This window comes from Lissotriton helveticus, chromosome 1_1 (assembly GCF_964261635.1).
Source record: "Lissotriton helveticus chromosome 1_1, aLisHel1.1, whole genome shotgun sequence".
In the NCBI taxonomy this organism is placed as follows: domain Eukaryota; kingdom Metazoa; phylum Chordata; class Amphibia; order Caudata; family Salamandridae; genus Lissotriton; species Lissotriton helveticus.
In genome coordinates, this window is record NC_136057.1 from 1,748,087,299 (window position 1) to 1,748,102,348 (window position 15,050).

General features: G+C 50.4%; 1 protein-coding gene across 1 annotated transcript in view; it reads left to right on the plus strand.

Annotated features, from left to right (window-relative positions):
• Positions 1-15,050, plus strand: part of KEAP1 (kelch like ECH associated protein 1) — a 172,960-nt gene that overhangs the window by 121,972 nt on the left and 35,938 nt on the right. The window contains exon 5 of the mRNA XM_078639990.1: positions 8,881-9,057. Coding sequence (XP_078496116.1) covers positions 8,881-9,057 — 177 coding nt within the window. The remainder of the gene's footprint in view (positions 1-8,880; positions 9,058-15,050) is intronic.

Below are 15,050 nucleotides of genomic sequence, written 5' to 3' on the forward strand. Positions count from 1 at the left end.
TCGAACTGCCTCAAACCAATAACCCCACTCCAAAATGGCGACCAAGATGGAATAAGGCACCCACCCCAGAACCAGACCCGCCCAAACGGCGGTGGGGGCCACAAATTACAGTGCAAGTGAGGGGCACATTAAAAACAGGGTCCAAGTGACCAAAATAAAGCCAATACAATTAAAATTAGCACTTTTTAACACAGCGCGCTAAGCGCTCGCGCTGCAGTCAGTCAGCTACCTTGTCACGGAGGGGCCGCCTCATCGCCATTACATTGGGGGCAGCCACACAAAACATTTTAGCACACTGGAGAACATCACAGGCCCCCCCAAACACAGGTTGGCTGCACAGGTTGTGGATGTTGCTTGGCATGGTGAAGATGTCCCTGGTACAGGCTAGGCGGGGGGAGGAATTCCCAGAGTTGTGGCGGCCCTTTTTGACGCTGCTCACAGGGTAACTCAGTGAACTGAGCTGTCCCACATACTTACGCCTTCTTTGATTGGCAGATACCCCGATCCCGGAACAAAAGACATCCAAGAGCAAACAGAAAGCCAGGCACTGATGATTCTCTCATTACCTTTTCTTCCTGGCTGTAATGGTGTTAACGTTTTATTTGGTGGACAGAGGGAGGGGGAGGGACATGTTGTATTGTTTAAAGGCATTACAAACGACTTACGCCGCTGACCAGCTCCGGCTGACACTGAATATGCTTATCTATCTCACACTGGAGCATGACTCGCTACGATTGTTTGACAGAATGAGGTCTTATTGTTTTGTTCTTTGTGAAATCTCAATAAAAGATTTAAACCATAACATAGCAAGTTGCATACATTTAACAATCCATCTAAAAATACTGGATTTAGAGATAGGATTTAGAGATGGGATTTCCTTTATGAAGTGGAGCAAAGGAAACAAAAAGTTGTTTTGCGAAAATCTTTTATTTATTTTTATTTATTTATTTAATTTGTATAGCGCGTTATAACCACCGGGGTCTCTAAGCGCTGTTTGTCCAGATTACGTAGTGGGGTTCGGTATTTACTTGATCTTAACACAGCGCCTAGAGTCTACTCCATGCTTGCCTGAACAGTATGGTTTTTAACTTTTTCCTGAAGGATAGCAAGTTACATTCCTTCCTTAGTTCTGGGGCCAATTTGTTCCATAAAGCAGGAAGCGTGTTAGAAAAAGCACGTCCTCCCACCGTGGCCAGTTTAAAGCGAGATTGGGACAAGAGGGTAGCGTCCGACGAACGCAAAGTCCTCCTATCAATGTAATATAATAGTGCTCTTTTGATATCAAGTGTATGTAGAGCTCTTTCAGTTACTGAATCAGGTTGAGGGAAGAACACAGGTAACTGATAGGCACCTAAACACCCCATTCCAAAATCAATGCAGTACTGTGCACTCCCAGACAGTGTGTATGAGTGTGCCGACTTCTGATCTGCACCGGAGACAGTCTGGGGAACCGACCATGACCGCCCTCCATAAGCGCTCTTGAGTGAAATAAGTGCGATGTAAATACTTAAATTGTATCAGCCGCAGGCGCGTGGATATTGCTGCCTCCCTAGGACTCGCCAGGGCCTCCGCCCAATCTTCTTCCTCCAGGTCCCCCACATCCCCCTCCCACGCGGACTTGAGTCTTTGCAAATCAGATGAACAGTGGTGGACCAACGTCTGATATATACGGGAGATCTTCTTATCCGGCAATTCCCCCATAAAGAGCTTGGCTTCCAGCGGACTAAACTCGGGGAGTTGCTCAAGGTCCGCCAGGTGTGGAGTCAGTGCATGGCGAAACTGGAGGTATTTAAAGAACTGGGAGCGGGGCATTCCGAACTCATCCTGCAGGTTCTGAAAGGACTTCAGGGAGCAGCCCGACATCACATCACCCACGGTGGAGATACCTATCGCATCCCATCCCCGGAAGCCCAGCAGCGCCGCCAGGTGGGGCAGGCGACCATTGTGCCACAGAGGGGTTTCTTGAGTAAGCACATTCCACCATCCCATTCTGCGCAATGTTTGCCTCCAGATATGAAATACTACCTGCGTGGCGAAGGAAAGGCTCCGCCGAAGCGATGCTGAGTACAACAGTGTATGAATGGTCGCCGAGCCCATAAATTATCGCTCAACCGTGTAGGCCAGGTCACCCCTATCACCATACCACCATTCATTTAAGACCAATAAGTGTGCCGCTTGATAATACGAGAGCACATCCGATGTGGCTAGCCCCCGTATAAGTGGATAAAAAGCACGTCCGCAGCGCCACGCGAGCAATCCCCCCCCCCCCCCCCCCGCCCCCCCCCCCCCACAAAACCCCACCCAGTGCCGAGTTCACTTGTTGGAACCAGCGGGGCAGAATCAGATATGGGTGATTCTGTAATTGATACACTAGGCGAGGGAGCGCCACCATTTTTAAAATAGCTGACCTACCATAGATAGTTAATGGCATACGGGACCACACATTCAGGTCTTCGCGCGTGCGGTCCCAAACCGGGGTGAGGTTGTGATCCCGGGAGGCAGCCGCCGCCGTCGCCTCCTCCGACATAAAACACTCCCACGTATTTCACCCCTCCCGTCGCCAACTGAAGGCCCGATGCCCATTCTCCCACCCGCCGCTGTCCACCAAGAAGCCACCGCGTGGCTTACCCAGATTCATGTACAGACCAGAGGACTCACCAAAAATCTGCAAGATCTGCAACAGCCGCAGCCCGACCGATCCAGATTAGTGAGGAAAAACAAAACGTCGTCCGCGTATAGCGCTATTTTGTCAGCCAGACCCGAGGACCACCGAAAACCCTTGAGTTGGGCATCAATGCGCACCCACGCCGCTAGAGGCTCCGTGGCGAGCGTGAACAAGTAAGGGGAGAGGGGGCAGCCCTGACGCGTCCCCTGCCGGACCGAAAAGGACCTGGAGACCGCACCCCCAACTTGCACCGATGCCGTAAGGTCCGTGTATAGCAGCCGTATATAGGCCAAGAAGCGCGGGCCCAGATTAACCCCTTCCATGCTGATGACGGCCCCCAGCCGTCATGCACTACAGTGCTCGTGTGCTGATGACGGCTGGGGGCTGTCATGACCGCACCCGCGCTGAAATCTTCAGCACAGGAGCAGAATCGGCCCAGCATGGAAGGGGTTAAGGCAACTCAACAAAGCAAACAAATACGTCCAGCTCAGGGAATCGAAAGCCCGATCCATATCCGCCAAAAACAAAGCTGCCTGCTCCTCCAAACTCCTCCAGGCGGAGATTGCGACATGGGCACGTCTAATATTGTGTTGTGTCGCCCTCTGAGGCATAAAGCCCGCCTGGTCCGGATGCACTAGATCTGTAATGTGGGGCTTAAGCCTATTAGCCAGGGCCTTGGCCTCCGTATTGAGCAGCGAGATCCAGCGGTAGGACGCATGGCACCCCGGGAGCCTACCCGGCTTCAGAAAGACCACTACCTCTGCATTTCGCCAGTCCGGAGGGAGCACACCACTTACGCGCCTCCTCAATCACCGGACGAAGGCGCGGACCCAGCTCCACGTAAAACCGCCAAAAAAATTCACTTGGGAAGCCGTTGGGGCCTGGTGCCTTACCGGGATTCAGCTCACCCAGGGCTGTGCCTAATTCTTCGTCTGTCAGGGGCCAATCCAGGACGTCCCGCACCTCATCCGAGACCGATCGCGGTGGGAGATCATCTATGAATTGCTGGACCACGTCAGCCGTCAAGCATTCCTGAGGCGCATACAACCCTTCAAAATACGCTGCAAAGCTCTCCGCAATCGCTGGGGGCTCAAGTATGGGCACTCCCGCCGGGTTCAAGATTTGGGGCAATGGTTGGGCATGTAGCGTGCCCTGACTCAGATGGTGCAAAATCTTGCAGGATTTGTCCCCCCCACTGGTACACCCGGCTACGAGTAGCCAGCCATGCCTGCCGCGCCTCCTCCATCAAAACCGCAGTATATTGCTGCTGGGCCAGAACAAACTGTCGCCTGGCAGACCTCCCTTCCGCCTCCCGACTCCTACACTCCAGCGTTTCCAGATCTGCCTCACGCTGTACCAAATCTCTATGCCGCTCCCTACGAGCCGCTGCGCACCAGGAAATATCCACCCCCCGCAACGTGGGCTTTAAGGCTTCCCAGAGGGTGGTCGGGGAGTCAACAGAGTCCACATTGGAAGTCAGATAATGATCAATCTCTCTGGTCATATGCTCCCTGTAGTCATCCTGCAGCAGGTGCCACCTCGACAGGCGCCACCGAAACAGCTGCCTGGTCGGGCCCACGCTGAACGTGAGGGCTACTGGTGAGTGGTCAGACAGGGCTCTTGGCAGAAGCTCTGCCGATAATATTCAATGGGCCAACCACCTAGGGACAAATATGTAATCCAACTGGAAAATGAGCCGTGCACCGTGGAGAGATAGGTTAATTCCCTACGCACACCATGTTTGTACCTCCAAGTGTCTGTCCAGTCAAGTCCCGTGGCCAGGGCATGTAGTTTGGTAGTGGGTCCCCCTACACCCCCTTCCTCATCAGCCGCCCCTCTCCGCCATCTATCACTATCCATATCCATGACATCATTCCAGTCCCCCCCAACAATCGAGAGGGTATCCGGCATTGCGCACCAAAGGGACATGATCTTCTCCACCAACGGCCACTGCTGCGGCGGCGGGGCATATACACTGCCAAAGGTCACTCTGTCTCCCCCTACCCTGCCCTGTGCGAACACATACCTGCCCTGTATGTCAGTCCAAAGTTTATCGTGTACATATGGGATCCTACGGTGTATAAGGATAGCGACCCCCCTAGAGCCCCTCGTGAACCCCGAGTGATAAACCTGGGTAAACCCAAAACGTTGTAAGCATAGCGCCTTCGTGCCCAGTAGGTGAGTCTCTTGAAGTAATAAGACATCTGCCCCGGCCCTCTTGGCATATCTGAGAACCGCCCCCGTTTCACTTTGTCTAACACTCCCCGCACATTCCAACTCCATATGCGCAGGGAGCCCGGGGCTACCCGCCCTCCCTTGTCAGCAGTGGACATGAGGAAATAGTACTGTGTAAGCTGCAGGTGTCCCTGCGGCTCAGCATGCTAACAACATGGCAATTAGAAAGCAGCGAAACATGCACAAACAAGCCCCCCCAATCCTGAACACCAACTCCCCCACCACCCCCCACCCCGTACCGCCCGAACATGGAAGCACCTGTCGCGGTCGGATCGCAGCTCAGTCCCCAACAGGGGAACAAGAACCACCCCCTCCAATGGATCCCCCAATGATAACCCATAACTAAGGGACTTTTACTCCCTCCCACCCCCACCTGTTGGGTCTAACTCCCAGCCCTAGGAAGTCACGCACCCAAGCATCAGTAATTACCATACATTAAGTTTGTTATAGAAGTCCAAGGTTTCATTGGACTACTTGTTGCTGCTCCAGCGCCGGCTCACTCAGAAGGGATGTGGAGCCCGAGCGCGATCTACGTCCAGACCTCGACCTCCTACGGCGTCGCTGCTGACTTCGGAGACCTTCACGGACCATACCGCTCGAGGATGAATCCGACTCTCCGCTCTGTGCCATGTTGACTCGAAGTTTCACCGTCTCATCCGTCCATCTGAACACCTCCTCTGGAGAATCGAAGAACAGTGTGCGAGACTTATAAATAACTCGCAGTCGCGCTGGGTAGAGCAAGGCATACTGTAGTTTAAGACCACGAAGACGGGCCTTGGCTGCAAGGAAGGATTGTCGCTGTTGCCGCACCAACCGCGTGTAATACGGGAAGATTAGGATAGTGGCATTGCTATGTGTGAGAGAGGCCTTCATCCTCGCCTGTCGCAGAATAGTGTCACGATCAGAGTAGTTCAAAAAGTTTGCAATGTTCGGCCTCGGACGCGCTCCAACTGGGGGCTTCTGGATCAGGGCCCGGTGGGCCCGTTCCACTACGAAGCAGCGGGAAGGAGCGTCCGGAGGAAGCCAGCTCTCCAGCCACTGGACCAAGAAGCGCTCCACATTATCACCTTCACAGCCCTCCGGAAATCCCACAAAGCGTAAGTTGTTCCGCCTCGCCCGTCCTTCTGCATACTCGGCCCGCATGGCCAAGCCCTTCTGTATCTTCTCCATGGCTGCGACCTTTTTTTTAAGCACGGACACATCATCTTCCACTTCTGATATACGGGTCTCCGCGCCGGTGATCCTTTCCACCGCATTCCTCAGATCCTGGCGGAGCAATGTAACATTCGCTCCCACGGCCCCGATCTTGGCGTCTAACATGTCCCTTGACTGTGTGATGGCTGCAAACAACGCCGCATTATCAGGCTCCAGAGTCTGTGAGCCCGCAGCACCAGTCGCCTTGCTCGCCTCCGTAAACTTGTCGAGGGTCCCTGTTTGGTGCGGCCACCTCCTGCACGGTCCCCTGTCATCGTGACTGCGGCAGGTGGTCCCCGCAGTACGTCTCTCCCCTCCTATGCCCGTCTCCTCCGGCGTGTCAGAGGTCTACCAGAGCAACCGGTAAGGCAGCGATCCCGCCTCTATGGTCCACTGTTCGTTTGGGCTCAGCCCACAGAAACACTGGCGCAGCCCCCCGGTCACTGCAGCGTTGGACCAGCAGAGAGGGTTATGAACAACCGCGCCCGGGCCCCCCGCCAGGAGATCAGGCGGCAATCCCAGCAGGCCCCTGCACAAGCACCACCTCACGTCTCAAGGTTCAGCAGTCCCACGCCGGGGCCCGGTCTGGCCCCCGAGTTCCACCGCCTGAGGAAGGAGCCGATTACTCGGAGGATCGACGCTGGGGGAGGGAGGGCCAAAGCACCCCACTGCACACCATCAGCCAGCCCCGTTCACCACTGTCCGTAGGTGGGTGCCAATCACGCTTGGTAGTCACTACAGCATAGCCAGTTCATAGGAACGCGGTCCAAGCACAGCCCCAAGCTATGAGCACAGTCCGATCGATAATGGCACCCCAGGTCTCCTCCTTTATGCAGGTCCTCTCTGGGATTCGTATTCCGCCTCAAAATGGCGGCTGCCTTGGAACGGAGCTCCCACAAGATCCACGGGAGCTGCCGCGTCTAATGCGCCTCCCCCGCAGTGCCGCCGTCCCGTTGCAGAGCTAGGATCGCGAACGCGCTCAGCTCCGTCCGCGCCAGAGCGAGCAGCGCTCCGCCCGCCGCCGCTTCTCTGCCCCTGCAGTCAGCGCCTGTCCGGTGTCACCCGCCGGGCCTCGTGAAAATCGAGGCCCCGGCTTCAATCTCCGCAGGATTCGTAGGCCGCTCTGTGCCGCCCGAGCTCCACACGTCCCCGGGAGCCCAGGAAGTAGCCGCTGCTACCACCGGGCAGTTCCCCCGGAGCCGGCGACCCCACAGGTGAGAGCGACGCCCTTGATGATGCTTAGGGCCAGGATATCGCCCCAGGATATGCGGTGGCTGGTCGGAGCTCTCGCTTTACACGACCGCCATCGTTACCGGCTAAGCCACGCCCCACAAAGGTCCGCCCTTTTGATAAATTTTGGGTGCTCCACCCCTGCTGAGAGTGATGAGTGCGGCTGTCTACCAACACTAGATCTGTTAGCTGAACCTGTGATTTATTGCACTGATGTGCTAAGCTTTCTTCTAGAGGATGCATGTTTAGTTTGCATGAGGCATTTTGGCAATGCATGTCACCATCCTCCCCAGTAACTGCATGAGTCTGACTGGTAGATATTGGGATATGTTAGAGCCATTTGAGTGTTTAGAACGGCTCCTAGATATGGTGGTATTTGAGTGGGTTGAAGATGGGATTTTTGTGCATTGACTGTAAATCCCAACTGATGCTGAAGGTATATAGTAGGTATGGATAGAAGTGGATTTACTGTAGATGTGCTGCTACCACTGCAACGCCTCTTCTACTGCCAACGCTCTCATTTCTTCTTGCTCAATATCTTCCCCAAAGATATCCGGGGTGTCCTCGATACTCTGTCGCTGCGTGCCTCTACGTCGAGCACGATGGTCCAGCAGAGTCTTTTTGGATCGGAACGACCGATAAGCTTTGCAGTCTTCCTCTTCATGCTCCGGGGAGAAACAGGTTACAGACCTTATGAAGGTCTGTACCCGGGTATTTTGAATGGCACCGAGGACAGAATTGAAATGGTGTCCATTCCATCGGCAGAAGACTGGATGATGGATCTTCAATTGGAAGTAGTTGGAGGTAAATGAGCTAGGCCAGAAGGCTGCGGTTAGAGTTTCCCGACTGGATTATGAAAGTTTTCCTAATTTTTAGACAGGCAGAAGGTGGATGACACGATCTAAACAATACCGACTAGGGTAGAGTGAAATGTGTACTTAAGGGATCCCGATTAACTGTTTTGAATCGGAGCGCTGCAATACACGTCCGAGCCCGATGGCGGAAAGAAAACAACCGAACAATGGAGTCAATGCCCATGCACATTATCACCAAAAGGAGGAGTCACCTTACCCCGTGACTGGAAAACACTTCTTCAAAGAAAAACATCTTACAAACATCCAGACCCAACACTAGATGGCAGGAGTATGCAAAGCATGTGTATCTCCAGCACACATGTTCGAAAAGTTGTGTTAAGAACTGAAGTCAGCCTACCCAGGCAACATTTATGTAGGTCCCACAATGTCGTTTTTGGCTCGCACGATGCCGACGACTGATGCAGAGCCGACCCACACCACCTACCGACACGCAGGGGTACTGCTAATGACAAAACTCTGGACCCAGACTGATGCCTGGGCAAAATTCTAAAGGTAAGTTATCTACAATTAGAATATGTCTCTACCAGATACATCATTACCAAAGGTAAGTAACTTATTCTTTTCTGCTTGTTGTTAAATGCTGCTCTCTCTTGTTCCTGAAATAAATGGTAAATGGTTCATACAGTATGTGCATAGCGAATTGGATCATAATCTGCTCTGCGCTTCTTTCCCTTATCTCAGGCGTGTGTGCTCTTGACAACTGCATCTATGCTATGGGTGGCTATGATGGCACGGACCAGCTAAACAGCATGGAATGTTATGACGTGGCGACCGACACCTGGACTTTGGCAGCACCCATGAAACACCGGCGCAGTGCACTTGGCGTCACAGTCCACCTGGGCAAGATCTATGTCCTTGGTAAGACAAACTTCTCGCAAGACCCCTTTTGCACCGTGCTTTTCCTCTGACTCTATCCTGTTGTGATTCATCTTGCATTCTCGCCTAACTTAGGATGTGAAAGAAGAAATTTTTTCATGTAATCATGCTTTAAATTATTTCCCATAGTGCGTCTGGGAATCCCCTGTAAAATGTGATAAAGTGCAATACTATGACACTTAATAAAACTCTTAAAGCATATACACCTCCTTTTTTGGGTTTGGCCAACAGCCTGTGAGATGGAGAAGCTTATAACTCTACTGTTCGTTGAGGTGGCCATGCATCAAATTGTTTATAGAGGAAGAGTAGATAATAAACATATAAAGCAAAGGTGCATAGGGGAGGTTCAAATTTAACTTTATAAATGATACCAACACTGGAGAAGTGAATTTACCGTAAGATTTTCTTCTCTACCAATTGACTTTCAAGAATTAATGTATTGCAAATTTAAAGACAAAAGTTAGAACTCAAAGATCTAAATGTAATGCAGTCATGAAATTTTCAGTCAGTTGCTAAAATATACCGTTTATTGGTACTCGATCATACTGTAAGGTACGCCACCCCCATCCCTTAACACTAACCTAATCATTTACCTTAACAGTCCATACCGTCCAGCTCAAACCCCATAACATAGCACATTATCAGCCCTCTTCAATAACTCATAACTTCACCCCTTAATACTAATTACACCAAGTCATAGTCATAGTCCTAGGATTTTATTAAGCGCGCATATCAGCCGTGGGTCTCAAAGCGTTAGCCAAAACCCTAAAGAGGAAGGAAAGACGACAACGACGGGAAAAGAGAATAATCAAAACAGCCAGGTTTTTAGATTTCCCTGAAACGGTCTATGGTCTGTTTCCATACGCAGCTGCAGTGAAAGCGAGTTCCACACATTTGGGGCAAGGTATGGCAAAAGATCTGCCGCCATTCCTGGTGGTGCGAATCTTGTAAGGAGTGAGAAAATGTTTGGTTGAGGAACTAAGGGTTCTAGCAGGTTGGTACCAGATTAGTTTTTTGGCAAGATAACTTGGCCCGTTCCCATGAATGATCGTGTACAAGACAGTTTATCTTAAAACTGATGCGTTTCCTGATGGGGAGCCAGTGGAGAGCTCTCAGACTTTGTGCCAACGGGGACCCTGAAGGTAGATTTAATACAAGTCTGGCAGCCGTGTTCTGTAGCACTTGGAGTTTGGCAAGAAGCTCTTAATTGATGGACGCCATCAGGGCGTTTCCCTAATCCAGCCAATTGATTAGACCTTGAACCAGCGGCATCCTAGATACAACTGGGATCCCTCAGAAGATTTTGCGTAAGTTTCGCAATACTCCATAGCAGATGCCCGTCACATGGTTAACATGGTCTTTCATGGACAAGTTGTTGTCTATCTTCACTCCCAGGTTACGGACCACCAGTTTGGGTAAAGGACAGGAGTCCAGATTGGGAGGACACCTGTCACTGGACCATAGTTCTTGGGCTTTCCCAAAGAAAATTATCTCCGTCTTGTTGGCATGAAGTTGCAGATGGTTGGTTTGCATCCAGACGTTGATGTCGGTCACGCAATTTATGAATCTGAGTTTGGTGTCAGTTAGATCTGAGCCTAGAGTGATCAATAGTTGTGTGTCGTCTGCGTACGTCACAGTGTCGAAACCATGCCTCTTGCCAGAGGTGCCAAGTAAAGATTGAAAAGCGTGGGACTTAGAATGGATCCCTGGAGAACTCCCTTGTCAATCGACAGGCTACGAGAGATGAGGGTCTCAATTTGTACTGTTGAAGTACGATCAGTTAAGTAACTCCTGAGGCAGTTCCCCTAATTCCCAACTCCCACAGTCGATTCACTAGAGTCCTGTGGGAGATGGTGTCAAGAGCAGCTGATAGATCGAGTAGGACCAGCATGGCTGACTGCCCGGTGTCCAGGGCGAGTCTTATATTATATTGTCTACTACCTCTATCATCAATGTTTCAGTGCTGTGGGCCGCCTGGAACCCAGATTGGCAAGGGTCCAACAATTTATGGCGCTCTAGGAAGGTTGAGAGTTGCTTATTGATTAAGGACTCAAGGACTTTCCCAAAAAAAGGGATGAGAGATGAGCCGAAAGTTGTTGGGTTCCTTAGTGTTGGTGGTATTTTCTTTTTTAGAATACGCTTGACCATAGCTGCTTTCCAGTTTGTGGGAACAGTTGCACGACATAAGGATAAATCGAAAAGGTCAGTGAGGCTTTTGAGAAGAACTGTTCCGATGTTGGACAGAGTGTGAGGTGAGACTGGGTCAGCGAGAGACTGATTTGACCTTAGAAAGGCCAATGCTGACATCTTCTTGGGTGAATTTGTTTAGAGAAATTGAGGTGGGTGTATGATCGCTGTCACATAAGTTGTAATGATGTTCAAAGATCTGATTTGTAAAGTTATTTGTGTGAATTGGCGCCCTTGTTTATTCTCCCTTATTTTTTTTTACTGTTTTGATGTTGTCAATATAGCGTCTATATATAAATTTATATTCCTGCCTGTCCTCTGTGATTTTAGATTTCTTCCATTTTCGATTGGCTTTCCTACTCGCCAGTTTGTCAGATTTTAAGGCTTTTTGTGCTTGCGTTTGGCCTTGATCAAGGGGGCGATAATGTCAAGGGCCTGGGTGATTGCCTTCTTAAAGGTGTCAACTGCAAGGTTTATGTTATCAGTGTTAGTAAAGGGCGGGGGCTAAAGTGGGGTGAGAAAGCGGCTAGGCTGACAGGGTCTGCTCCATTTCTGTTCTCTGCAGGAGTTGTGAGTAGAGACATGCTGTAAAGAGAATTTTAATATGTGATGATCTGACCAGAGTACTGGGATAGGGGGCTCCACTTTAATATAAGGTGTATGGGTAAACAGAACGTCGAGGGCATGACCAAACCTAATCATAAAAGTTAGGATAAGGAGTAGAGATATCCACCCCTTATGCTTAACGATTTTGTACATCCTTACCTTAAAGCTAAGCCTTAACCGAAAAAAAATCCCCAACACCAACAACCCTCAAAGTAACATGTCCGACAAACAAATTGTTTTATTCGTTTTTGTTTAAATAATAATACTGCAAAATACAACATCAGCAATAAGATGTAGCACAACCATGACAAGTGGTAGTATGACTGTCTATCGACCCAACCACTTCAGTTCTATCTGCCAATGACTAGCACAAGAACTAGGGTGTCTCCACTGCCCAGCAGGAGTCGAAGTAATATTGACATTTTCTGTTGTCACGGAGACATTCAGAGCACTTGTTCAATCCTGGATGTGATCAAAAAGTTCTGAAATGGTTTCCAGATCTCATGTCTCATAGAAGGCTCAGGCAGCAGCTCGTTTTATAGTTCCATCTGCTCACTGCAATATGTGCGTTCTTGCATCCATAGTTCTTTAGATAGAGCTCTTCCACAGACCCAATGTTTAGCTAAGAATCTTTTAGCTAGAAGCAAAGCTAGAGCTACAAATTGGTGGTCTGTTTGAGAAATTTTCTGAACCCTTCCCAATAATGCTATGATTGGGGACAGTTGAATCCTGGTTCCAATCATATCCTGCAAAGCATAGTCTGAGATTATGGATCTATTCATATTGCAACAATAGGTGAATGCCCCCCTGCTCCTCCCTCCTATTGCCAAACCTGTCGCAGACAGATCTGTGTTCCTTAGGCCCCATTTGTGCAATGTCAAATAAGTGTAGTAGAGACAGTGGAGAAACCGTAAATGTATTAGGAGCAATCTGCTGCTAGAGAGAAGTTATCCTGTTGGCACACAACAGTATCCCCATACCTCTGCCCATATATGTTGGTTCAGGTCATTTTCTCCATGCAGATCTGGCTAGGCATAATCTCCCAGGAATCAATTTCTGTATAATGCAGTATATTGAGGAGATTAGTATTTTGGGTCTGTTGGCAGCAGCTAAGAGTTCAAGTGAACCAGATTTGATCGGATTTGTTTGGAAATTCCGGGATGAGTGTCTTACCAGTCATTTTAAGTCTATGGAGTAGGTAAGAATCCAGAGGCGTGGAAGGGTGTTGTGTGACAATTGTATCCATTAAATCTTTGTAGAAGCCTCCCCATTTGAACATATTAAGCTTGCGAAAATGGGGGCCGTTTTGGGTTCCACTGTTACTCTAAACAGCGGTTGAGCCGGCAGTGGGGTAGATGGAGAGATAAGGTGGTCTTATCCTTTACCTTGTCCCACGCACACATTGTGCACTGTACTATGTTTATTTTGCTTGTGGCAAGATTGGGCAAATATTTAAGTGGTTTGAGCACTAAGACAGTAAAGTTCCATATCTGTAGCAGCAAATCCTTCCATATGATACGGCAGTGTTGAAGTGGTGTAGGCTATTTGTGGTTGTTTGCCTGCCCAAATGCGGTGTACTAGTAATGAGGTGAGAGTTTTAAACAAAATTGGTCTGTGCAATAGGTTTATTTACAAATAGCAGAGGAACCGCTGCAGTTCCACCATTTTTATTAAGCCAATTTGTCCCACCATAGACAGCAGCAATTTTAGACAACTAGTTATTTGCTCCTTCAGTCTAGAGATAGCTATGCCGTAATTTAGTGCAAGGATTTCCTTGGTGTCTAAACTAATCCATATGCCTAGATATTTAATGGGAGATTGTGCCCAAGTAGGCGGATACTCCAGCTCACATTTACCCGTGTAAGGGGAAATATACTTGACTTTTCTCAATTTATGGAAAGACCCGACCTTTCTCCAAAGCAGATGAATTCTCTTAAAAACAGCTGGAGTCCTTTTTAGGTCGAGCTGGCGTTGGAGCGCGAAGCGCTCCCGCCAGCGATACTATAGTCACCTTCCTCCCTGTCAAGGGAGTAACAGCTGTGAACGAGCCCGATACAGACCTGGGCACGAGCCGACCCAGGTCTGTGAACGCGCTTCAAGGTTGAGCAGCTTGTGCACCTTTGTTGGACGTCAGGCGCCGCAAGCGCTGCCAGACCAATTATCCCAGCATGAAACTCTACTTCCTGAGCCACAAGACCAATTATCCCAGCAGGAGTCTCCACTTCCTCAGGCGCCGCAACAATTATCACAGCATGAGACCCACTTATCACAGCATGTCAACAGGCGCCCCAGCCTGCTGGAGCACTCAACTATAATTAATGTGCAGTTGAGTGCTCCAGCAGCGTGGGGCGGCTCTCTGCATGCTGTGATAATTATCACTTTGGGGCCTCATGCTGTGATAATTAGGGCGGCATGCTCTATTTGCAGCACTGAACATTTTCAAAGAAGGCATTGGAGACACTCACCCTCACTAACCCTCACGCCCTCACCCCCTCACTCGCCCTCATACCCCCTGACCCCTCACACACCTCCTCACCCTCACATACCCTCACACACCCTCACTCACCCTCACACACCCTCTCACCCTCTCACCCCCTCACCTTCACACCCCCTCACCTTCACACCCCCTCACCCTCACTCACCCCCTCACCCTCACACCCCCTCACACCCCTCACCCTCACCCTCACACCCCTCACCCTCACACCCCTCACCCTCACACCCCTCACCCTCACACCCCTCACCCTCACACCCCTCACCCTCACACCCCCTCACCCTCACACCCCCTCACCCTCACACCCCCTCACCCTCACACACTCTCACCCTCACACCCCTCACACACCCTCACACACCCTCACACACCCTCACTCACCCTCACTCACCCTCACACACCCTCACTCACCCTCACACCCTCACACCCCCTCACACCCCCTCACCCTCACACCCCCTCACCCTCACACCCCCTCACCCTCACACCCCCTCACCCTCACACCCCCTCACCCTCACACACCCTCACCCTCACACACCCTCACCCCCCTCACTCACCCTCACACACACACCCTCACATACCCTTACCAGCATAGCATAGCATAACGAAACATAGCATAGCATAACAAACAAAAGCATAGGATAGCAAAAGCACAGCATAACAAAACAAAGCATAGGATAGCAAAACACAACAAAAC